We start from the raw sequence: 24,613 nt of genomic DNA, 5'->3' as shown, positions 1-24,613 counted from the left end.
AATAGATTTAAGTAAGATTTAAGTATCTCGCTAATATTAAAATTCTGGCTGGTACAGATGAGCCGACAAATAAAATAAAGTAAAATAATAAAACTTAAAATAAAATACTACAAGTGAATTTAGGCACTGATATGTCATGCATCTTAATTGATTTCTAAATGATATCCTTGCGATGCTCACCAGAGAGACTGAAGCCAGACTGGTGCAGGTTGCGGACCGGTTGAGAGGGCTGTTTGGCAGGAGAGGTCTTGGCAGAGGAAGCAGGGGTCACAGCTTTGGGCGTCACTGAGACTTCACAGACCGGCCCGTCGTAGAGACCCCGTGGGACGCCCCTCAGTTCAGCAAGCTAAGAAACAATGGTGCATGATAATATTAGTAAAACACCGATAACCTAAACATTAAGTGACATTTATATTAAAAGGCAAAATATACTAATTTATGAATAAGTATATTTATAACAGAATAAGCATATATGAGCAATATCACATGAGTAGCAGTGCGATATGACTGTATATCAGCACAGCTGGGATTCGGATGTAGGTAATCACTGCGTGCTGATATATGCCATATATGTACGGCTACGAGTGTAATATTGCGTTTATACAACAGTTTGACGGCACAAGTGAGTAAATAATTAAGAAACAACAACGGAGTGTCTTCAAAAACCCTCTTTTGTGCAGAACTACTTCCTTCCGCCACAGATTAAAATCTCAAAAATTCAGCTTTGCATCACATTATATTTTAAAATATACTGAAAAGAAATCAGTTTAAAATTGTACAAATATTTCACAATATTACTTTTAAATAAAGGCATAAATAATACATAGATGCACTATATACACGTATACTGTATATGTCATACAGTAAATACACCCACTGCGGGTCAAAACTTTGAAATAATTACAACGTTTTTAATGTTTTACAAATAAGTATTTTATGATCACCAAGGGTGTATTTAATTGATCAAAAAGACAGTAAACCATTAATATTGTATAATATTATTACAATTTAAATACCTGCTGCTCAAGAAACATTTCCATTATTATCAGTGTTGAAAACACCAATGCTAGAATATTTTTTATGGTATAATATTCTATAAAAATTACATTGTAATATTTTTTTAAAATCATATAATAATAATAATAATTAATTAATATTAATTACACACACACACACACACATACATATATACAGTTAAATATATATATATATATATATATATATATATATATATATATATATACAGTATATATACACACAGACAATGAATAATTATAATAATTATATACAATTAATAACAAGAAATAATAATAATAAACCGTATCATTATGGTCACTGGCAGATTGTGTATCTATAGATTTCAGATTAGAAAACCTGAAAAAAAAAAATCGATCTATAACTCACCCTGCTGCGAGCCTTTATCCTCTTGTAGACATAGTCAGGGAAAGGCTTACGGCTCACGTAGCGTCCAGATCCCTCTGTGGTGTGGAGATTTCCATCCTCCAGTACGATCTTTCCCTGGCTGATGACCACCAGGGGCACCCCGCGCACCTCGGTACCCTCGAAGATGTTGTACTCCACTGCCTGGAAAACAAGAAGCAACGGCATGACACTGCATGTTGAAACTCCGTTTCGGGATCAGGATCAGTACACAACACAAAACCATACTAATGATTTGCAGACATTCCCGACATCATTTGCACAAACTCTGCTCTCCTTGAGGGATAGTTATGTTGCATTGCTCTAAAATTCCTTCCACATACTGAAGCATGATATTCCGGTGAAAATGGAGGTGATGATGATATCCCATGTTGGAAATCATTATTGATCCTTTCAGAAAGCGATTTAAACAATATGTTGAGGACAAGATGTCAGAACAGACCATATTTGCAGCCCAGCAGTTTAGAACGGTTGTAGAAATACAGTACAAAGAAAACACGGAATTTTGGAAATGGGAGGGAGTGAATGAGGGAGGAAGTACTGTATATTAAAGTTTACAGTGTGTGTGTGTGTGTGTGTGTGTGTGTGTGTGTGTGTGTGTGTGTGTGTGTGTGTGTGTGTGTGTGTGTGTGTGTGTGCTGGCACGTGTGAACACCCTTCTGAAGGCTACTGGCGCTTTGCTAAAAGCAATACAGAACATCCCACAAGACCTAAAAACAGCATGAGGTTATTCAGTGAATCTGATAATCAACACACACACATGCTCAAACACCAAGCGGTTGCCTACAGTCCTGAATACACACACACACTCAGGACTTTTGTCTTGTTTTCCAGTACTGTCCCTGAGAAGCAAAACTCTGTAAATATTAAGCGGTCACCACCAATCAAAAGTTTGGGGTCTATAAGATTAGAACTTAAAGAAGTCTCTAATGCTCACCAAGGCTGTGTTTATTTTAAAATGTTCAAGATTCTTTGGGATGAATAGAAAGTTCAAAAGGACGGCATATATTTATATATATTTTTTATAATCTTTTTTATATTATTTATAAATCTTTTGTAACACTTTAAAAATAAGTTATTTTATTCCATTTGACGCGTCCTTGCTGAATAAAAGTAAACATTTCATTATAACAGTCTTACTGACCCCAAACTTTTGAATGGTAGCGTATTTTTAGCAAATTTATATATCTTAAATAAAATTTATTTTTCTATTATTTTTCTGTTTTCACCATTGGGAAATAATTCTTTAAATACTGAGTGAGGTTTAGGCTTAAAACAAGATTTTTTTAATCTATTTGCAAATGAAAATTAAGCTAGCTTTAAGTCCAGATTTTTTTTTTCTGAAACAAGTATATTTTATATTATTAAATATTATATATTAAATTACATATTGCTCATTTATTAATAATATAAAATAAATATATTAAACTATAAATTAAATGTATTCATATATTATTAATGTTATTATTAATTATACCTATAATGTGTGTGTGTGTGTGTGTATATATATATATATATATATATATATATATATATATATATATATATATATATATATATATATATAATGTAATGTATTACATGAATATAATATATTTAAATATTTAACACAAATCTTTATTTTAGGATGTTTAGATATATTAGATATAAATATAAAATCCACTAGACAAAAGAACACAACCCTCTAAGGCCAATGTGTTTTAAGCTCATGAACACAAATAGAAGACATTAAAAAAGATCCTCATGGCATCCTGCACAGTGTTACGCCTCCAAACCAGGAGGGAGACATCAATTACCCAGGCAGAGTTCCGAATGACATCACTCGCATGAGTAACATGCCCACGCCTAACATTTGGTCAGCACAACCAATGTTCTATGGTCAGGACTGCAAACCACGTCCTTAAAAACACAACTTTGCTCACTGGTTAACTATACTGAGGGACATCAATTTGATGGCATGAATACATGTCAAATCACATAAACACAATCAATCAATAATGTGCATTAATGAGTCACAGTAAAACCAGGAACATGTGTTAGGAAAGTAAATAGGGTCTATTTTGATGTCTTTGGCATGGAAATGGATAAGACAGTGTTGTTCTGTTTGGTCTTGGCGGAATAGATCTGCCACGCTGCTGCTGTTATTGCTGCTGCTGCAGAGCAAATACAGGACTTGCTACTGCCATTCACGACACGCTGCTGTTAGACATGCTGCTGCTGTACAGTATAGCATAGATGAATTACCCGTAGCAGATTTATACAGGTGGAGCTGGGGAAGGTGGAGGGTTTCTGAAAGCACGCTGCAACAGCTACAGCAAATGCTGACCAAGTATTTGAAGGTTGAGCAGCGAGCTCATTGGCTGCTGATACAGCAGGAACCAATCATCTGTGCCCTATAGATAATGATGTGATTGCAAGCAGATTGAGTTAAGGACCTATCAGCCTGCGCCACCTAGCGTTTCATGACAGAACTTTGTATTTCACGTTGGTTTTAAACACACATGACATTGCTGACAGCAGAACTCACCAGATTGTGGCTCTTCGCTGAGATGATCTTTGTAACATCAGGCTCCCACAGAACCAGATCAGCATCGGAGCCCACGGCAATGCGGCCCTTACGTGGGTACAAGTTGAAGATTTTAGCGGCGTTGGTGCTGGTGACGGCCACAAACTGATTTTCATCCATTTTTCCAGTTACCTACGAATGACGGACCACAGGGAGAGATTTGTCTTGTTTGTGTTTGTGTCCACTTGAGTGTGCTTGTCTGTTCAGCTCGGACTATTTAGACTGATTTTGTTTATATGATGGAAGGAAGAGTAGATGCTGCACTGTGGAAACTTGTAACTCCTTACTGTTTGCAGACTAGTATTTCTGTCTCACCACACATTTGTCCCAGATGATGGACATCCTTTCCTCAGTGCCATTGGTTCCTTCAGGGATGAGGGTGAAGTCGTCTTTACCCACAGCTCTCTGGGCGGTGTTAAAGGTGCAGTGAGCGCTTCCTGTTACCTGCAGATCCCCACTATAAGAAAACACATATAATGTTAGGACAAAACAAATGGGTCAAACAGTTCCATTTATATACTAAGCAAACCCTTTTCACGCTTGAGTCGTCTTTAAAGACCCGCTGTGGTGAAAATCAAGTTTTTAAGGTTGTTTATATGTCTATGTGGTGTTTTTTAATATGCTTTAAAGGGTCATGAAACCCTAAACAAACTTTTCTGAGATTTTAACAGAGGTACAGTGGGTACGGAAAGTATTCAGACCCCCTTAAATGTTTCACTCTTTGTTATATTGCAGCCATTTGCTAAAATCATTTAAGTTCATTTTTTTCCCTCATTATTGTACACACAGCACCCCATATTGACAGAAAAACACAGAATTGTTGACATTTTTGCTAATTTATTAAAAAAGAAAAACTGAAATATCACATGGTCCTAAGTATTCAGACCCTTTGCTCAGTATTTAGTAGAAGCACCCTTTTGATCTAATACAGCCATGAGTCTTTTTGGTAAAGATGCAACAAGTTTTTCACACCTGGATTTGGGTATCCTCTGCCATTCCTCCTTGCAGATCCTCTCCAGTTCTGTCAGGTTGGATGGTAAACATTGGTGGACAGCCATTTTCAGGTCTCTCCAGAGATGCTCAATTGGGTTTAAGTCAGGGCTCTGGCTGGGCCATTCAAGAACAGTCACGGAGTTGTTGTGAAGCCACTCCTTCGTTATTTTAACTGTGTGCTTAGGGTCATTGTCTTGTTGGAAGGTGAACCTTCTGCCCAGTTTGAGGTCCAGAGCACTCTGGAGAAGGTTTTCGTCCAGGATATCCCTGTACTTGGCCGCATTCATCTTTCCCTCGATCTTTCCCCCGTCCTGTCCCTGCAGCTGGAAAACACCCCCACAGCATGATGCTGCCACCACCATGCTTCACTGTTGAGACTGTATTGGATAGGTGATGAGCAGTGCCTGGTTTTCTCCACACATACCGCTTAGAATTAAGGCCAAAAAGTTCTATCTTGGTCTCATCAGACCAGAGAATCTTATTTATCACCATCTTGGAGTCCTTCAGGTGTGCTTTCATGTGTCTTGCACTGAGGAGAGGCTTCCGTCGGGCCACTCTGCCATAAAGCCCCGACTGGTGGATGGCTGCAGTGATGGTTGACTTACTACAACTTTCTCCCATCTCCCGACTGCATCTCTGGAGCTCAGCCACAGTGATCTTTGGGTTCTTCTTTACCTCTCTCACCAAGGCTCTTCTCCCCGATAGCTCAGTTTGGCCGGACGGCCAGCTCTAGGAAGGGTTCTGGTCGTCCTAAACGTCTTCCATTTAAGGATTATGGAGGCCACTGTGCTCTTAGGAACCTTAAGTGCAGCAGACATTTTTTTGTAACCTTGCCACAATTCTGTCTCTGAGCTCTTCAGGCAGTTCCTTTGACCTCATGATTCTCATTTGCTCTGACATGCACTGTGGGCTGTAAGGTCTTATATAGACAGGTGTGTGGCTTTCCTAATCAAGTCCAATCAGTATAATCAAACACAGCTGCACTCAAATGAAGGTGTAGAACCATCTCAAGGATGATCAGAAGAAATGGACAGCACCTGAGTTAAATATATGAGTGTCACAGCAAAGGGTCTGAATACTTAGGACCATGTGATATTTCAGTTTTTCTGTTTTAATAAATGTGCAAAAATGTCAACAATTCTGTGTTTTTCTGTCAATATGGGGTGCTGTGTGTACAATAATGAGGAAACAAAATGAACTTAAAAGATTTTAGCAAATGGCTGCAATATAACAAAGAGTGAAAAATTCAAGGGGGTCTGAATACTTTCCGTACCCACTGTATGTGTGTTGAACATCTTTGAAGACAATGTTAGCATCTGTTAGATTTAATTAGATTTAAGTTTTAGTTAGATTAAATAGATTTAATCTGTTTTTCCCCCCGCTATTTTCATCTTCCGGGTTTAAAATATACATTGTGTCCACATCACAGGTTGTAACTGGCAGTGCACTATAGTACTTTGATGAAGCATTGGTGACTCATAAGTATTCATGAGACTGAGTTTTGTGAGGAAGACTTGAGCTGAAAGAGGGAGGTTTCATGACTCTTTAAGACAAACCATGTGAAAATTCATAAGTCCACACAAGAGTATTTGCTCCTTAATACTGCAGTGATCTAAAATCTCAAAAACACGGTTTGAAATCGCCAGTGTTTCTGACGTCACAAACCTTGTAAACCAAACACGTCAGCGTGCCGACGGGCTTTAGCATATCATCATTACTATGCTCTGATGCAGGGGAGTCTCAAGAGAAGCCAGGTTATCCAGGTATATTTTTCTGTTGATATGAATAATTGATCTCAGTCGGAAAAGGGTGGCTTGCTCACTTCAGGTTGGTGTAGAGTTCCTGCCTCATGTGGAGGAGTTCAAGTATCTTGGGGTCTTGTTCACGAGTGAGGGAAGGATGGAACGGGAGATCGACAGACGGCGGATCGGTGCAGCTTCTGCAGTACTGCGGTCGATGTACCGTTCTGTCAAGGTGAAGAAGGAGCTGAGCCGCAAGGAGAAGCTCTCGATTTACACCTCAATCTACGTTCCTACTCTCACCTATGGTCATGAGCTGTGGGTCATGACTGAAAGGACAAGATCCCGGATACAGGCGGCCGAAATGAGCTTTCTCCACAGGGTGGCTGGGCGATCCCACGGGGAGGAGACCCCGGGGAAGACCTAGGACATGCTGGGGGGGATTATGTATCCTGGCTGGCCTGGGAACGCCTCGGTAATTAAAAATAATAATTATATATATATATTTTTTTTTTTTTTTTTTTTTAAATGAACCTTAACTCATTACTTCAGACCTATGTGTCATCCAGAAACTTGCGCTTTGCAAGTAAACGTCGTCTTGTGGTGCCATCTCAAAGAGACACAACATCTCTTTCTCGAACCTTTACCTGGACTGTTCCCTGCTGGTGGAATGATCTGCCTAACTCAACTAGAGCTGCTGAGTCCATAGCCACTTTCAAGAAACGGCTGAAGACGCTTCTTTTTCGACAGCACTTGATCCATTAATACTAACACTTTCTCTTCTGTTCTATATCTACTTATACAAAAATAAAAATAAAATACATGTACTACGTTAGATTAAACTGGGAAGGGTCATAGCACTTGCATATTGTTGTCCTACTGTTAGTATAACTACTTCTATTGTTCTCATTTGTAAGTCGCTTTGGATAAAAGCGTCTGTTAAATGAATAAATGTAAATGTTAATGCTGATTGTTATTATTATTTTAATAAATATTTAAAATTATAGATTTTAAATTGTGTCATTTTATAATCACTTTGAATATTAACTTGTAATTAAATTTTGTATATTCAATTTAATAATTCAAAATAATAATAATGATAATGGTAACACTTTACAATAAGGTTCATTATTTAACATTAGTTAATGTATTAACTAACAATGAGCAATACATTTGTTACTGTATTTGTTAATCTTTGTTAATGTTGGTTAATAAAAATACTGCTGTTCATCGTTTGTTCATGTTAGTTCACAGTGCATTAACTAATGTTAACAAATACAACATTTGATTTTAATAACGTATTAGTAAATGTTGAAATTAATATTAACTAAGATTAATAAATGCTGAAGAAGTATTGTTCATTATTAGTTCATGTTAACTAAGGTAGTTAACTAATGTTAGCTAATGAACCTCATTGTAAAGTGTTACCATGATAATTATAATAATGTAATAATTTTATTATTATTTCTTAAATTGGATGCAGCATTAAAAGTAAACCACACAGCAGACTTAAACTGAACTGTACTCAGGCCACTTTCTGGTTTGGTCTGAGTTCAGTTCACTTAATTTGGAACTTACACACATTAGCCACAGTTTTATGAACCGCTCTCAGACCCCATAAATTAAGTTAATTTCTCAAGGTACACTTAGGACTTCACAACCAAAACAAATCAAATCAAATCAAATCATAAATGCATCCTAAAAATGAACAGACATTAAGTGATCTTACCATGACAGCAGCGAGTTGAGATAGTCCGGTGTGGTGGGATCTGGACTCAAGGGTGGGGACGTGACGTAGGCGGCGGCCTTGGCCCAGTTCTTGCTCCAATAGTGTGAGCCGTCCGTGCCAAGACTTGCTGTGATTGGCTCTCCATAGACTACGGTGCCTAAATGGTTCAAAGATACTGAATTAGGAACAGCATATATAATTTCACTCTAATTCCCTTGCCTAATTCTGGAGCCTAACCACTATGATGTCATTTCTTGCGGTCTAGCCAAGAACAGCTGAGTCATAGCATGCCGATTTCTTTTTTTCTTTTTTTTATTGCACTACTGCAGTGCATCCCTGCTCATAAAACCTGCCTTGCTTGTCCAGTCTAATAATACCTCATTTTAATGGCGCGGACAGAGTGGGATTAGATCAAACCACCTCAGAATGTTCTTCCATTTTGGTAATTCAACCTTGAATGTTTCAGAATGGGTCAGTTGATAACTTGATTAAATCAAAGGCAGGCCCTAATCCAAGAGTCGCCATATTTAGTTTTATATTGCGATATATTATTTTGCATCACACCTTTTTTCCTGGCCTGGGCGATGACATCAGCAGCACTTTTGCTCATCACCTTGGTGACGTAAAGAGGGCAGTTGGTCTGATTGGCCACTGTTACAGAGCGGTTGACTGCTTCCGCCTCCACCTAAATGATCCATAAAACCAATTCAATACAAAGGTTTTCTTCTACGAAACTATGTTTCCTTCTGATGAGAAAATGGAAAATATCTGTTCCCAGTATTCACTGCCATTCACCTCCTCTGGACGACTGAGGACATGTCCCTCTGGTCCAGTGATCCCCAACTCGAAAATCCTGCGCTGCTCCTGTTGAAAGAAAGAAAGAAAGAAAGAGAGCGGGATGGGGAGATAAGAGTAGCATGAGATCACCGAATCTTTAAATAATCATGTCATAGTCTCAATATATACTGTATACATTAAAAACAATACATTTTATCTCCACAACCAAACTTTGTCCTCATTACAAAGAGTTTGCTTATCTTCATAATGATAAATACACACAACCCTGAGCCAAAAGTCATCTGCAATTAATTATATCGACCTCATGTAGGAATATTTCCTTTGGGTTTGCTCGCCAATATAAAGTCTGAATGTTCATTGTGGAACATATGTTTTGATTTAACATCTCCAAACAGTTTATTGTTGATATTAACTCTGAGTAATGGAGCTCAGTGCTGGACTCTCTGAAGATCTCACCTCGGCTATGATGTCTCCGTTCTCAGCATGGACCTGAGCGATGGCCCCGAGGTCCCGAATTACACTCAACACTTCGTAGATCTGCACAGAAACACACATTTGACCTCACTCAAGAAGGAATGCCAAATATGACAGAAGCATGCTTAAAACAAATGCAATGGTCATTGCCAGACTATTCAAGCATCATTTGTTTATAAATTGCCAAGGGACTCTATTTAGATATACTCAATGAGAATTAGAACATAAACACCCAACCCCAAGAAACTTGGCACTGTACCCCCAAAAACTGTGATGGTAACAGATGGAAGACTTTTTTTAATTTTTAAAAACATTTTAAATGCATAATTCCATGATTTATCAATCCTGAGAGAAATCATGACATCTGTGGCACATCATGCTTCAACGTACTTCAAAAAATACCATGGTTTTACTATGGTCCATGTCCAAAATCATGGTAATACCTAGTGCATAGTTAGGGTTAAACTGCAAAAGTCACATTAAACAGCAAAATAAACTAATAAAATCCAATGTAATTCAAAACCTTAGTAATACCATGGTATGTTTGTGAGTGTATAGTCAGGATTTTCCAAAAAACTAAAAGTCACATTAAACTGAATGAATGAATGAATGAATTAACTTTAAAATAAAATACCATGGTTTATGGTAAGTTTAAGGTATGTCCAAAACCATAGAAATAGTAATACCATGGTCACATTAAACTGCAAACTTAAAAATAAATGAAATTAATAAATGAACAAACAAATGTGCTTCAAAAAATACTATGGTTTGACCATGGTACATGTACATTTTTAATGCATAGTCAGGCTTTTTATCCAGAAAATAAAAGTCATGTTACACTGCACACTCAAAAAACAAACAAACAAATAAATAAATGAACCAATGTACTTAAAAAAAAAACACCATGATACCATAGTATATTTCCAAAACAATGCTAATACCATCCTTTCTTTGGGCCATTAAGGTGTTTTGCATTGTGATTGTTCATGACAATTTAGCAACATTGTCTTTATGTTTCTGTATCTTATTGGTCAAAAAAAAAAAAATTCGTATCTTTAAATTCTCTCTTTTGATTTTGTGGTTATATATGACCTGGGTGTGTTTTTGACAGGTTTCATGAGATCCTACAAGACAAGTAAGAATGTGCAACTCACAGAGGAAGTCATACCTGGGAATCAGTGAGCTGGAAAACGTCTTTGTAAGCCAGGTAGACGAGGAAAGAGTTAATGCCTGCACACAAAGACGGGATATGAAATTACAGAGGGAAATGTCGGTGAGACATTAGGTGAAACAGCGCAGCAGCAGAATTCCTGACCGATGGAGTAAACGCTAACTCTGGTGGGTTTGTACAGTAGATACAGATGTTCACATAAGGGAACGCTGGCAGTGCTTTACCGTGATCTTTGACGAGGGTCTCCATGTCCTCTTGAACACCCTTGTGCCATTCAGTGATGTCCACGTGAAGGGAATAGTCGCAGCACGCTTTGCTGTCCGCCCATTCCCGCCACTGATTGAAGGCTGAGATCAAACTCGTCCCGGGTTCAGGCACCACATGATCGACTGTTCACAAACACACAGTGGTTAGGCAGATATTAAAGAGACTCCTACAGATTAAAAAGCACTTCAATCAGTTAAGTAATGCCGCTCTGAGCTGAAATGAGGACAAACAGAGACATGAAAACAGTCTCTAGTACTATTTTAAGCACACTGTCTCCATCCGGTCTGCCATGCCATACACACTAAATGATGACTGCATCATAAAGGATACAGCGACTCAGCCAAACATCACAGCTTTGATAACACTAATGAAAAAGTATAACATTGTTATTGGATGGCAAGTCTAACCAAAGCTTAACTGTGTTCTCTGTATTAAGACCATAGGAACCACAGGCAAATTGGAAAAAGTGTGAATGGTGCTTGCTAGAGCATTACTATATGGTTGCTATGGCACTGTCATGGTTGCTAGGGTGTTGCTTACTGGCCCAAGTTTCTGCGATTTTCTGGTCCCTGAATATTAGCAGTTTCTAAGGTGTTATAAGTAGTGTTTAAAGGATTACTATGCATTTGCTCAGGGGTTGTGGGTGGTTGCCAGGGTGTTGCTAGGTGGTTGCTATGGTTATGTTGGTGGTTTCTAAAGTATTGTTAGGTGGTTGTGGGTGGTTGCTATTGTATTGTTGGTGGCTTCAAGGGCAGTGATAAGGCATTACTATACATTTGTTCAGGTGTTATAGGTGGTTGCCAGGGTGTTGCTATGGGGTTGTGGGTGATTGCTAGGCAGTTGTTGGTGGTTGCTATGGGATTGGGCCTTATAATATTCTTGTCCCTAGATATAAGCAGTTGCTTAGGTGTTTTGAGTAGTGTTTAAAGCATTACTATGCATTTGCTCAGGAGCTGTGGGTGGTTGCCAGGGTGTTGCTGGGTGGTTGCTATGGTAAGGTTATGTTGGTGGTTGCTAAAGTATTAATATGTGGTTTCTAGGTGGTTGTGGGTGGTTGCTTTTGGATTGTTGTTGGCTTTCAGGGCAGTGATAGGGCAATCATATGCATTTGCTCAGGTGTTGTGGGTGGTTTCCAGTATGGTGTATTGTGGTTACTGTGGTATTGTAGGTGGTTGCCGGGGCTCTGCTAAGTGGTTACTTTAGTGTTGTGGGTGGTTTCTAGAGTGTTGCTAGGTCATTGAGGGTGGTTGCTTTAGGGCATTGTTAACTATCCCAAGTCGCTGTTAGTCAGGTCCATAGAAGCATACTGAGGCCAGTTTGACACATACTGATCATGGTGGTTCCTCCAGCCAGCGCAGCGCGGGTGCCTTGGTAGAAGTCATCTGCAGAAGTCATGCCCCTGTCAGGCATCTGGAAGCGTGTGTGCACATCAATGCCACCTGGCATCACCATACGCCCATGGGCATCGATGGTTTTCACCCCACCGGGCACTATCAGATTTTCTCCAATTTGCCTGTGAGTGAGAGTGAGATATGAAAAATGCAATACTAGTTATACAATTGGATGAATCTTAATTTAATTTCAAAAGCCAAATTTAAAGGGCTATTTCATTATCTCATTATGTGTCATGTGATATAAAGGCACATTTTGTACACACTAACCTCATAACCGAAGACTGCTGAAAGACAGATCTATGTATCTATCTATCTATCTATCTATCTATCTATCTATCTATCTATCTATCTATCTATCTATCTATCTATCTATCTATCTATCTATCTATCTATCTATCTATCTATCTATCTAGCTATCTATCTATCTATCTAGCTATCTATCTAGCTATCTATCTATCTAGCTATCTATCCGTTTCATCTATGTCTCATCTGTCTGTCTCCATCTCTGTCTATCTATCTATCTATCTATCTATCTATCTATCTATCTATCTATCTATCTATCTATCTATCTATCTATCTGTCTGTCTGTCTCATCTATCTGTCTCCATCTCTCTGTCTATCTATCTATCTATCTATCTATCTATCTATCTATCTATCTGTCTGTCTGTCTGTCTGTCTGTCTGTCTGTCTATCTATCTATCTGTCTATCTGTATGTATGTATGTATGTATGTCTGTCTGTCTGTCTGTCTGTCTGTCTGTCTGTCTGTCTGTCTGTCTGTCTGTCTGTCTTCCTTCCTCTCATTTAATTAGCAATCTGTTATATATTAATTTAAGAATCTCTCATACTCACTTGATCAGGCCATCCTCTATATAGATGTCGGCACAGAACGACTGATCATCATTCACAATCTTAGCCCCTTTAATCAAGAGACGGTCACTCTGTAAAGACAGATAAAATTTGCCTTAGTATCCCATCGAATTGTGTAAATGGTCTATTCACCTTGGCACAGCACTGAAGAACACTGCTGCAAGGTGAAGATGGTGTTAGAAGCATTCATTAAATATACACTCAACATCAGTCAGGAGGACTGATGAGTATAAAACATAATATACTACAAAAATACTAATTTAACAGGAGCCAGTAAATCAGAGCTTATAAGGAACCAGTATAGTGTCGCTCGCATTCTTTACAAGGAGCATCACTCAATTCTGTGGCCTTCACAATTATAAACACATGTTCACCATGGAACATTTATCTGTCACTGTGCTACAATGTGCTCTGTTACACATTGAAGACTGAGCTGAAACTGCTATTTCTAATCTAGAGTGTACTGAATCAGTACTGGGGATTTTTAATTAATCTCAGTGACTCGAATCTTTGAAGCCATTCACCAAAATGATTAGTTCCTATTCACTCACTGATTTGTTTAGTGGCCTTTCAACAGGTTATATAGTTACATTAGTAGGTTGGTTAAGTCTTTTGAGTGTTATGAGTGAGTCAATTAATAATTCACTCAACCAATTTGATAAAAACTCTAGACTTAAAAAATGCTAGAAGTCTTATTACAATATGCATGTCAACAAAACTACATTTAGGTTTAAATCAAAATTGTGTTTGGTACGCATTATACACATTCATAATTCATCACATTTATCTCCTTTTAGTGAACAAGACTGAGTCCCACACAGAGCTGAAGGAACTACAAGCAGAAACTCATTCTCAATGTTTCAATTGTTCAGTTCGTTTACGAGCGAGATGTCCCAGTTCATTCAGCAGTCTCGATCAGACTAAAAACACTGACTCATTCTGTGAAGGGGGCGTGTTCGTTCAGCAGCTAAACCAATGAAATGCTCCTTCACAGCCTGCACTCGAATTCTATTGGTTTGCACTTTAGCTCAGTCTTTTATGCTTCAGTGAATGAAAAATATGAGACAGTACAAGAAAGTGAACAAGAATGAATTTTTACTTATTTACACATAACACATATGTTTTTATAGTATACGTTTTTGTAGTAATTCAATAAATAATTACTTGAATGAAGACATATTTATAAATAAGAAAAAAAACTTTATTTAGTAAATAAATAAATAAAAAACATAAATGTTGAAGCAAATAAATAAATATATAAAAATGATTTATTTACTCCCTAATGTATTTATTTTTTGTCTTTTACAGTCGGTCTATAGAAACTGCAAACAACAATGTAACAGACCTACTGACCGTAAAGTCAGTTATTAAAGGCAGGGTAGGCAGGATTTTTCTAAAAAACTTTTTCCCAAATTTGTTTAAACTGTCTTTATATACCAATACATAATTAAAAAGTAAGTACTCTGAAGGTCCTGTAGTCCTCTCAGGGCTGCAATAAACACAGCTACTTATTTCCATTCAGAACGAATGAAATGATTGGCTCTGCGACTGTCACTCTCCCTCGCTACCATGGCTACCACCCCTGCTGCTACAGGAGCTGCCCACATGCGCGCACCCGTTTGACTCGAGGAGGGGAAGAGGCACGGAAGCTAGGAAGAATCACAATTATGGCAGAGAAAGAGCAGTCAAAATTCCCAGTACCTGCATATACAGTCAGCGAAGGCAAACAAGGCAAAAAAAGGAACTAGTAAGGTAGAAAGGTAGGCTACTTGTCTCCGGAGTGTAACGTTAGTCCTCATCAGAGCCAACAGTGCTTTCATCGTGGAAGCTCTTACATGCAAAACACCGTATATGTTATGAATCTTACGCAAAATTCATCTTCATTACAGTGTAACTGATGGTAATGGGAAAACGTGTATCAATGCAACCTGTTTTTAGCTTTGCCTTATGTTACTAGCTCGTTACCAAATCAAACTCAATATATTTTAAACTTTACCAGTATCGATATGCTAGCTTGATAGTGAGTACTAACAGCCATGTTAGTTGTTTATATTCATAATGATAAAGTTAGGTATTTTATTACATGTGATTCTGACATGATGTCACAACATGCACCGCACTCCTCTCCGCTCGGCGCTGGCAAACGCGTCCTCCAGCTGAGCGGTCGGCATCGCGCGTTCATGTGTTTTGGGGCCGTGGCTTTGGAAGGAGCCCAGAAGGGAGGGGGTATGGAATAAGTAGCTGTGTTTATTGCAGCACTGAGAGGACTACAGACACTCGATTTGTATACTCTCTTTTTCAGAGTACTTGCATTTTAATTATGAATTGGTATATAAAGACAGTTTAAACAAATTTGGGAAAAAGTTTTTTTTTTTAAATCCTGCCTACCCTGCCTTTAATAAGTGATTATGCAATAATTGTAGTAACTGATTAACATGAAAATAAGTTAATTTAACTGATATTTTATTTTTTTTACAAATATTTATTAATTTATTTGCTTTATTTAAGTAATTATTTATGTAAGCGCTACACAAAGATTATAAAAAAAAACATATTTCTGTATTGATTACATAAATAATTGCTTGAGTAATGTAAAAATAAATATATATACATACATATTAACATAAAACTATCATCTTCATAAAGCATAAACACTGACTCATTCATTGAAAGGGGCACGTTTGTTCATTTGGTTCAACCAATAAAATGCTGCAGTCCTGCATTAAACAAAACAAACAAACCAAAAATTACACAGTACAGTGAAGTGAACGAGAATGAATTGTTCATTACAAAGATTTGTTCGCTCGAGTCATCTTAATGTCAAAAAGTGTCCCAAATTTGTACTTTATACATTTCCCAAGCAATGAATGGATAACAGCATCATGCCTCCCAACGAAGGGTAAAGTTTGGCTCGACACCCCGGTACGGACAACGCCACCCAGGATTCTCTTTACATTCAGAGCCCCAGAAGAACGTTCATTTTTCTGAAAGGGGAGCAATGGAACAATTCCAGTCACAAGGCCCTCGGCATCGTACGGGGACAAAGGCGACTCTGTCTGCGTTTCTGCCTCTTTGCGTGCTTGTTGGCAACCCAGCAACATGAGGCCCTCAGTGGCTTCCCAAGCCCTGCCCTGATTCACTTAGTGATGAAAGAAAATACTCCACTGACCTGACATCTCCTACTATACATATCTCAGAGCACCATTAAAGAGGAAAACAACGCCAGATACAGTACTTTAACCAACACTGTAAACCCTAACGCTCAAAATAATTAATTGGTTTGAGTAGGGGAAACTTAAACAAATTAGTTCAATCCAATTAACTTTTGTGAGTTTTTAAAACTTTCTTTTTCTTCTGAGTTCACAAAACTGACACATTTTAAGTCTTTTAATCTTTTAATTTAGACAAACTTGCATTTAACTGAACCTGGACTGGGATTTAAATTTCCTAGCATGCTTTGCCATGACACTCGAAAAGGAATAGTAAATGCTAAAATTAAGTGTTATATAATGTTTTTTGTGCAAGATTAATGTTAAGTGGGAGATTTAGTAGTGTTTAATCCTTTGCTATGCTAATTTAGAAGAGTTTCTGTTATGTTGCGTTTTTTGGAGTTACCATGGCGACAAGTGGAGCATGAGTCTGGTAAGTTAAATGTTCTATATCGCCATACTCATTCAGCAATTATTGTTATGCTATGCTAATGCTATCAAAACATTGTATTACCATTTAGCAAGTTAGCATTTATTGAATTAGCTACTTAAAGCTAGACAAGTTTCCTCTACTAAACATATTTAAATTGAAATTACATGATAATTTTAAGTTAAATTAATGAATGAATTAGCCTACTCAAATATTTCAAGTTAAGAGCAATTAAAATGTCCGAGTACAAAATAAAATTTCTGCTTAAATTTTTCTTAATTACCTCAAATTCTTTGTGTTTTGCCAACTTATTCAGGTTTACAGTGAAACAGTGCTTCATTTCCTTTAGTATTTAGTGAGTTTAATTTATACAAACCACCAGTGTCTAAGAATGCATTCTACTCTGAATGTCCAGATCTTCACAGAGGGGCTTCAGGGAACATGCGAGTGGCTTTGGCGGTCAGCCACACTTGAACAGCTGCTTCATAACATGCATTACATAACCACGACAATCACTGCAATCCATTTCCTCAGTCTCTGTGCACAAATCAACCAATCACAGCCGTCAATGCAGGGCTAAAGCACGATGACATCATCAGAAAGGTCATAATGTTAATTAGAGGAAGTCTGAAAAAACACACACACAAAAATAAAACAGGGACTTTATGAGCTGAACTGGTGCTTGTTTTGGACCTTTTCCAGAGTCACAGTGCTAGATATTTAGTGCATGAGAACGCTCACAGGAAGTCTTCTGGTCTGCATGTTTATAATAATGACCACTGCTTGCCATAAATGATAACGTGAGTTTGAACAGACATGCTAACATAACATTATAATGTCACATGAACACCAAAAGTATGGTATGAACTATAAAGGACATTACATTTTAGACCAGAAGACGACTTATTTAGTCTGTTGACTGACTTCCAGTCTCAGGGTTTAACTTGAAGTTCCATCCCTCACTTATTTAGAAACAGATTTAGTTGAGTCAAAATCTAGTTGCCAGCTTAATCCGCATATGATCCTCTTCAAAAGAAAACTGAAAGTGTGCCTTGCATGTTTGCGTACATGGGGCCTTTTCCCCCTCTGAAGTCATTATGAATGAGAAATCCTGTATGTTATTTGGCAGGTACGAGTCAAGAGTCGAGACTGTGCTTTGTGCTGGGGACACAACAGCAGAGCATTCTGGGACAGATCACTGGGTTGCACTAGAGCTGCTGCGGTTGCCATGGTAAACAGATGGCTGGGTTCAGGAGGGTTTTTTTATTGGAATCACTGTATTTTACACTGTATTAGATTTAAACTACATAATTCAACTACATGCAAGAAAGATGATCTAGTCTTATTTTTAATATCTATTTAATTCCTTATACATTTATTTACATAAGAATTTATTTGTTTTTATAAATTTCTTATACATGTTCATTCATACAGTACTTATTTACTTATGTATTTCTTGATTTACTAAATACAGATAATAGCTTTGTATTAAAATATTTGTTACACTTTATTTTAAGGTGTCTTTGTTACAATGTAATTATATATTTAAGTACTAAGTAATATTAAGTAACTACTTGTACTTACTATAGGGTTTGGGTAGGATTATTTGGTTGAGGGTTAGTTGCATGTAATTATACATAATTTACTGTTATTACTATGGTAAGTACATGTAACAAATGTAACAAGGACACTGTAAAATAAAGTGTTACCAAAATATCTACACATTTATTTACTAAATAAAAAGATTTCATTTTAATAAATGTGTATTTATTTCCTTTACTAAAGTAAATTATTTAATTACTACAAAACCATCATAAATATTTAAAATAAAACTATCACCTTTAGTAAATAAATGGATAAATATTGTAAATACATTACTTATGTACTTACATGTTTAGTTACTAAATACAGATCATAGTCTTTTTTTTTATTATTATTTTTTTTTTATTTACTACTACTAATATTTAAAACAAGACTTATCTTTCTGTATAGTAATTAAATAAATATGCAAAAATTTAATAAATAAATAAATAATACAATAAACTATCATCTTTATTTAGTAAATAAATATTATAAATGCATTGCTTATTTACAAAATATTTATGCATTCACTTACAGATAGTTTTATTTTAAATAAACATTTATTTACTAAAATATATATTTTATTGTAATATTTATTTCTATATTTACTTTAAACCAAGTACATACTAAAATATCAAACTTACATCTTTAGTAAATAAAATAATAACTATTGAAGCAAATATTGAATATAAATATTTACTCACACTATTTATTTTTGTCTGATGCTGAAAAATCTAGAAACGGCAAACAACAATGTAACAGAACTATCATCCATCCATAAGTTAATATGTGATTATGTAACAACGCCAGTAAGTTATTACAATGAAAATAAGTGAATTTGCGGTCAATGAATTTATGAATATAAAAATTCTTTGATGTCTGACCTCATAACTACGGCTAAAAGTGAGCAGGCATGTGGTGAATTAAAGCTAACATTCATCTTTAAAAAGGCACAAGAAGATGTCCGCCTGTCTGCGCAGCTGACCAATGCAGCTGGTCCTCCCAGTCCCAGACCCACCCGTCAACCATTCCAGCCAGCACACATCACATATGCCCGTGTGTCAAATATGTGTGCATCAAACCACGCCTGTGGCTATTTCTGACAGGAAATACAGATCTAATAAGGTCAATCTGAGTTTGCGTCTGTCATTTGCATGGCCATTTCAACTGCTTTTAAATATCCGCTCTACAACTTGCACCAGAACGACTCACCCAGTTGTGCTGAAGCTTTTATGAGGACAATATTTATGCACAGGGTGTTGTGTCACAGTGTGCTTGGGAGGTCCGCAGTGAGCAAATTTCAGGTCGAGAGACTGCACATGAATTCCACTACAGTACAGGGGAAACAAGAGGTGATGACTGATGGGGCCAAGCTGTGACTACAGTTAACCGATGCAACAAGTAAAAATCCAAACCGAGAGCCCTTTGCACTAGAGAGGCATTTGGTGTCACTCGACAGATCTGTTTTAAAGCGTTTAATTCATATACTTTCCGATGGGCCATAGACGCAACACTAAGGACTGTATAGGGGTGTGGCACAGACAGCTTTAAACAACTCCACAAGCATTGCTCTCCAGATAGGACATTCTTCTCGCAACATTTCCCCTTGTTTCTTATCTGAATACATTCCTATCTGCATATTTGAATCTTTTTTTGCATGCATGCAATCCCACACGTGCTATAGGGATGGAGTCTCAGACTGGATGTTCTCCAACCTCTTAGATCTTAGTAAGAGCTGGATGTGGTTTCTCTAACATGCTGGATGGAAACCACAGCCCACCTACTTCTCATTCAGCATAGCTAAGAGAATCTAAAAGGGTGTCCTAAAGCTCTCCCCCAAAACCTCAGCTGAAAGTGCTTCCTTTGAAAAGAAACAAAGGCACACCCGCCACCAGCCGAGCCGAGTGGGAGCTCCATTCGACCGTCCCCGAACAGCTATTTGCAGCATGTTTTACAATAAGACAGATCAAATTAGGTGTATTGTGATGTCATAAATATATGCTATAATCAGAGGGGTGGGGATGCATGATAATGTCTATTCTATTGTGACTCTACAGACAATTATTTCAATGCATGGCTTGTCCAAATGCAAAAATGCATAGACATGGGTCATGAAGTGCACCTATTATAAATCAAGCCCACTTTACTGAGGAAGGAAATATGATAATTTCCTCCCTTGCCATGCGTTTTTCCATTATCCTGTACCGCTCCCTCAAACACGTTTGTGTGCGTTTTGTTCGCGTAAAAGTCACATTGGTCAAACGGATTTGATCATTGCAATTTTTAGATACACCGTGGAATGCTGTGCTCGTTACACATTGTAACAGCCGGTGTAGTAACGCTACGCAAAGTTAACGGCGCAAACAGCTTCATTAATTATAAAGGGAACGTTTCTGTTTTGCGTCGTGTAGATGGGGTGTGAATCACAAAACCAGACCTAGAAATGCTGCAGTAGCCTACTGCTTCAAGAGCTATGTTATAGACTTTGACAGCTGAATTTCGCTTTAAAAAATCACAAGTTAACCGGCTACAAGCACCTGAGTAACGTAGCATAATGTAGCGGAGCAGGGGATCAGCGTTCGCGAGCGTTGCGTTTAGTTCGGATCAGCGTTCATTAGCATTGCAAATCAAAAACATTCATTCTCACAGGATTTTAAATATTTCTAAACATGCTTTATACTTAGTAATAATTAAAGAAGATATTCCATAACTCACGGTTATGCGGGGAATATTCTTCTTGCCCTGATAGCCAGACATCTTCGTTCTGCTCTATTCCCTTTGATGAACCGTTATCACTGTAATAATGGATGCAACGATCTGTTTGGGAGGGGAAATGGCTTGGTTTAGGACAGTTTTTGTAGTCCTCGAGAAATTAAGAGGCGAACGGAGGAGGCAAAAGCGCTAGAAATGTAAAGGACAAAAGACCTGTGCCCAATATCTCCTCTCCACTGATGCACCAAGTCCACCCAGACTGTCTGAGACAAAACGAGAGATTTTCATAGCGGAGAGCAGCGCGCATGCGCACAACCCCGCCCTGGATAGCCGGCAGCTCCTCCTCTGAGTCCAGAGAGGGTGACCAGTGTTTCAGACAATGGTGTTTTGCATAATCTCATCGAAAAACTGATGGAAAAAATAAAACTGTTTTACAAATTAATACTAAATTTGATTGTATGCTAACGATTATGCAGTTTATTATGCCATTTGTTTAATAGTTATTAAAAAATATATATAAAAAAATAATAATTGATGAGGATAATGATTTGAATATACCTCAACAATGTGTACATAAAAATAATAAAAATAATAAAAATCAATGTCTGATTTGGAATTCATGTTGACCTAGATAATGTTGTGAAGCTAAAATCCAAAAAGGTCTAAGTGGTGTAACTGTCTGGAAATCGAAATAATAATAACAAAAAATATATATTATAAGAAGGCAGAATTTAGTATAGAAAAAAGAGAAATATTGGCATATGAAGAAAAACAGCAGTAAAACATTTTTCATATATACAACTTTTTTTATATTTTATATATATATATATATATATATATAATATTAATGTATAAATATGATTAATTATTTTCATCAGTTTTAATATTGAAATTTCTTGACCATTTTATGAAAAGGCTTGTTTTATTCATGTCAAACCCCTAAAATAACTATTTGATGACTCAAAAATTCATGATTTTTTTTAATGAATATTTTGTACTTGAATATTATATTTATTAAATGCTTTGAAAATAAATGGTTTGATAATAAAGTTGTGTGCACAGTAAGCAAATAAAATAAATGTGATTGCCTTAGACTGCCAAAGTAGCAAAACGATATGTTTGCAGTTTTAGTTCAGGCAATTCAGAACATTGTATAATAACACCACACTTAATGCCTTCTTAACATGAATCTTTTGCCTCAAATCTAGTGTATGTGCAAAGTCTATAGCTCAACATCCGGGTCCTTCAGGCTACTTTGGTCTCAATGCAGTAGATTTAAACATGCTATTGATCTCTGCGGTCATTCAGGCCTGTCATGAGGGGGGAAAGCATGGGAGTGGCTTTAAATCACACTTGCCAAACAGAACAATTTCCTGTATGGGTGACATAGCGCTTTTTGTATAGTATCATGCACAACAGTAACAGTAACAGCATTCAGTGAAATAGCCATACACTTTTCTTTTCCATGGTTTATGTGAATAAGGAAGGTAATTCTGAATATAAAGAGGGAAAACAGGCATATGAGCTTTTACAGTTCCCAAGTTATTGCTCTTAAAGCCCAATCGGGGCATACTTCAATCATCGTTCAGCATCATCATTGTATCTGTAGCTATGGTTACCACATCCAGATACCAAGGCCCACACATACTTGAATTATTGAGCTCTTGGGAACAAGAGCTGGACTTCAATAAAGTCATCTTATTTTGTAGGGGTTGAACATTTTCTTATTCAAAATATAAACTAGCTAGAAGGGCTGCACCTTATTTCTAAATGCACAAACCTTTGCGAGGTATAGACCTTATGCACCAGATAAACAAGCGGTCAGACATATTTAGAATTTTGTATTTGAACTTACATTTTTGCAATAGCTCTGTATATTTCGGCAAGAGTAACTAACTGATTAAGTGGATTTCCTTATTGTAGAGTTCACAAAAGTTATCATCAGGATTGTGATGTTTGAAGAGGATGTCATTATAGATATCCAGGGAGATTTTAAAACGAGCGGTTCATTCATAAATCCGTAAGATCTTACCTTCATGCTGTGGAAATACAAATACTGTGAGAACAACAGAAAATATACAAGCCTTAAAAGAATTCATGGTTTTATTCACCCGCAACAACCTTAAAAATGAGTAGTGGATATTGTACAGTCAGCTGGTTGTTAGCGCAAGTCAAACCCAGACAGGGTGATACGATTTTGTATCATCCTGAAGGAAAGCATTTTACAATATTGCATATTACTTCTTGCTAAATAAGTAAATCAATGGACATTGAGCTGAAATTATTTTCGTCATATAGGAATAGTAGTGTAGCAGATTGGTTGCCAGGGAAAATGTCAAAAATACTGTTTAAAAGTTATTATACAAAAATATCTGACAACAGGATGCTGCGATTGACCAATCAGAATCAAGTATTCCAGAGAACAGTGTAATAAAGTGCAACAGTCCCCACCCACTTTCTCAGCCATGCTGGTTCCGGAAGTATTTTTCCATTCATTTCTCCCATAGGGATTTCAAAACAAAGTCTTTGTGAAAGCGTTATAAGCCATGAACCAAGCCAACCAGCTACGAGGTGAATCACAACGTTACAAACTTTCAATTGAAGCAAAAAAGTATTTAAAAATCTGACAAATATACAAAGGTACAAGACTGTACATAACGGCTTTAGTGAGGGAAAGAACTACAATCCCATGAGGCATTGTGAACAGCATAATAGAATTAAAAACAATGAGAAATATATTGTATATATGTAGGGAGATCGACTCCATTATGTCATTTGTAGTGCTTCATGGGAGTGGGTGGAGCTAAAGAGTTCTTTTGGCTTGTTTGATTGGTGTAATTTTCTGTACAGCATCATGGGTAATGTAGTTTTTCACCATGAATTCTGCTGTAAAACGAAAATGTTAAAACTAAGTTTAAATAATGTGGGCTGACGGCTTCAGCAGAAGCAAATACTATCAATTAACAACCTCGTAGCTCACAATAAGGCTGTATTTAAAGGTTTATAAGTTATCGTTGAAAATTAATTTCCCTATGGAGAAAATTAATTGAGTTTTTACTCCTGGAACCCGACTGTTGCACTCTATAGAGTGGTGCAGGGATGACGTCACAAACCAATATGGGTGTGTGTAATTTACACTGTACAGCAAAACGTCCAAACGTTGTGGAGCAAAAAGTATCAAGTTTTGTTTACCACAGGCTTTATTTTACTAATAAACTGAAAACCCCCCATTTTAAACACC

At 37.1% G+C, this 24,613-nt stretch overlaps 1 protein-coding gene across 2 annotated transcripts in view; it reads right to left on the bottom strand.

The window, feature by feature from the left end:
- dpysl2b (dihydropyrimidinase like 2b) overlaps window positions 1-24,613 on the bottom strand; it is a 31,596-nt gene that overhangs the window by 5,608 nt on the left and 1,375 nt on the right. Inside the window, exons 1-13 of one of the 2 annotated variants that reach the window (XM_082158408.1) lie at window positions 21,376-21,659; window positions 13,423-13,511; window positions 12,506-12,690; window positions 11,135-11,299; window positions 10,908-10,969; window positions 9,722-9,802; window positions 9,263-9,331; window positions 9,032-9,152; window positions 8,468-8,624; window positions 4,322-4,463; window positions 3,968-4,138; window positions 1,405-1,584; window positions 181-346 (exon numbers count right to left, since the gene is read on the bottom strand). In XM_082158408.1, the coding sequence (XP_082014534.1) occupies window positions 181-346; window positions 1,405-1,584; window positions 3,968-4,138; window positions 4,322-4,463; window positions 8,468-8,624; window positions 9,032-9,152; window positions 9,263-9,331; window positions 9,722-9,802; window positions 10,908-10,969; window positions 11,135-11,299; window positions 12,506-12,690; window positions 13,423-13,511; window positions 21,376-21,417 (1,630 nt within the window). In that variant the 5' untranslated portion in view covers window positions 21,418-21,659. Of the gene's footprint in view, window positions 1-180; window positions 347-1,404; window positions 1,585-3,967; window positions 4,139-4,321; window positions 4,464-8,467; window positions 8,625-9,031; window positions 9,153-9,262; window positions 9,332-9,721; window positions 9,803-10,907; window positions 10,970-11,134; window positions 11,300-12,505; window positions 12,691-13,422; window positions 13,512-21,375; window positions 21,660-24,613 lie in introns of those variants that run through there. The other variant, XM_082158409.1, reaches the window with a different exon arrangement.

This window comes from Leuciscus leuciscus (assembly GCF_965113295.1).
Source record: "Leuciscus leuciscus genome assembly, chromosome: 24".
Lineage (NCBI taxonomy): Eukaryota > Metazoa > Chordata > Actinopteri > Cypriniformes > Leuciscidae > Leuciscus > Leuciscus leuciscus.
Note: the sequence above shows the minus strand (reverse complement) of the source record. Positions and strands in the feature narration are given on the sequence as shown.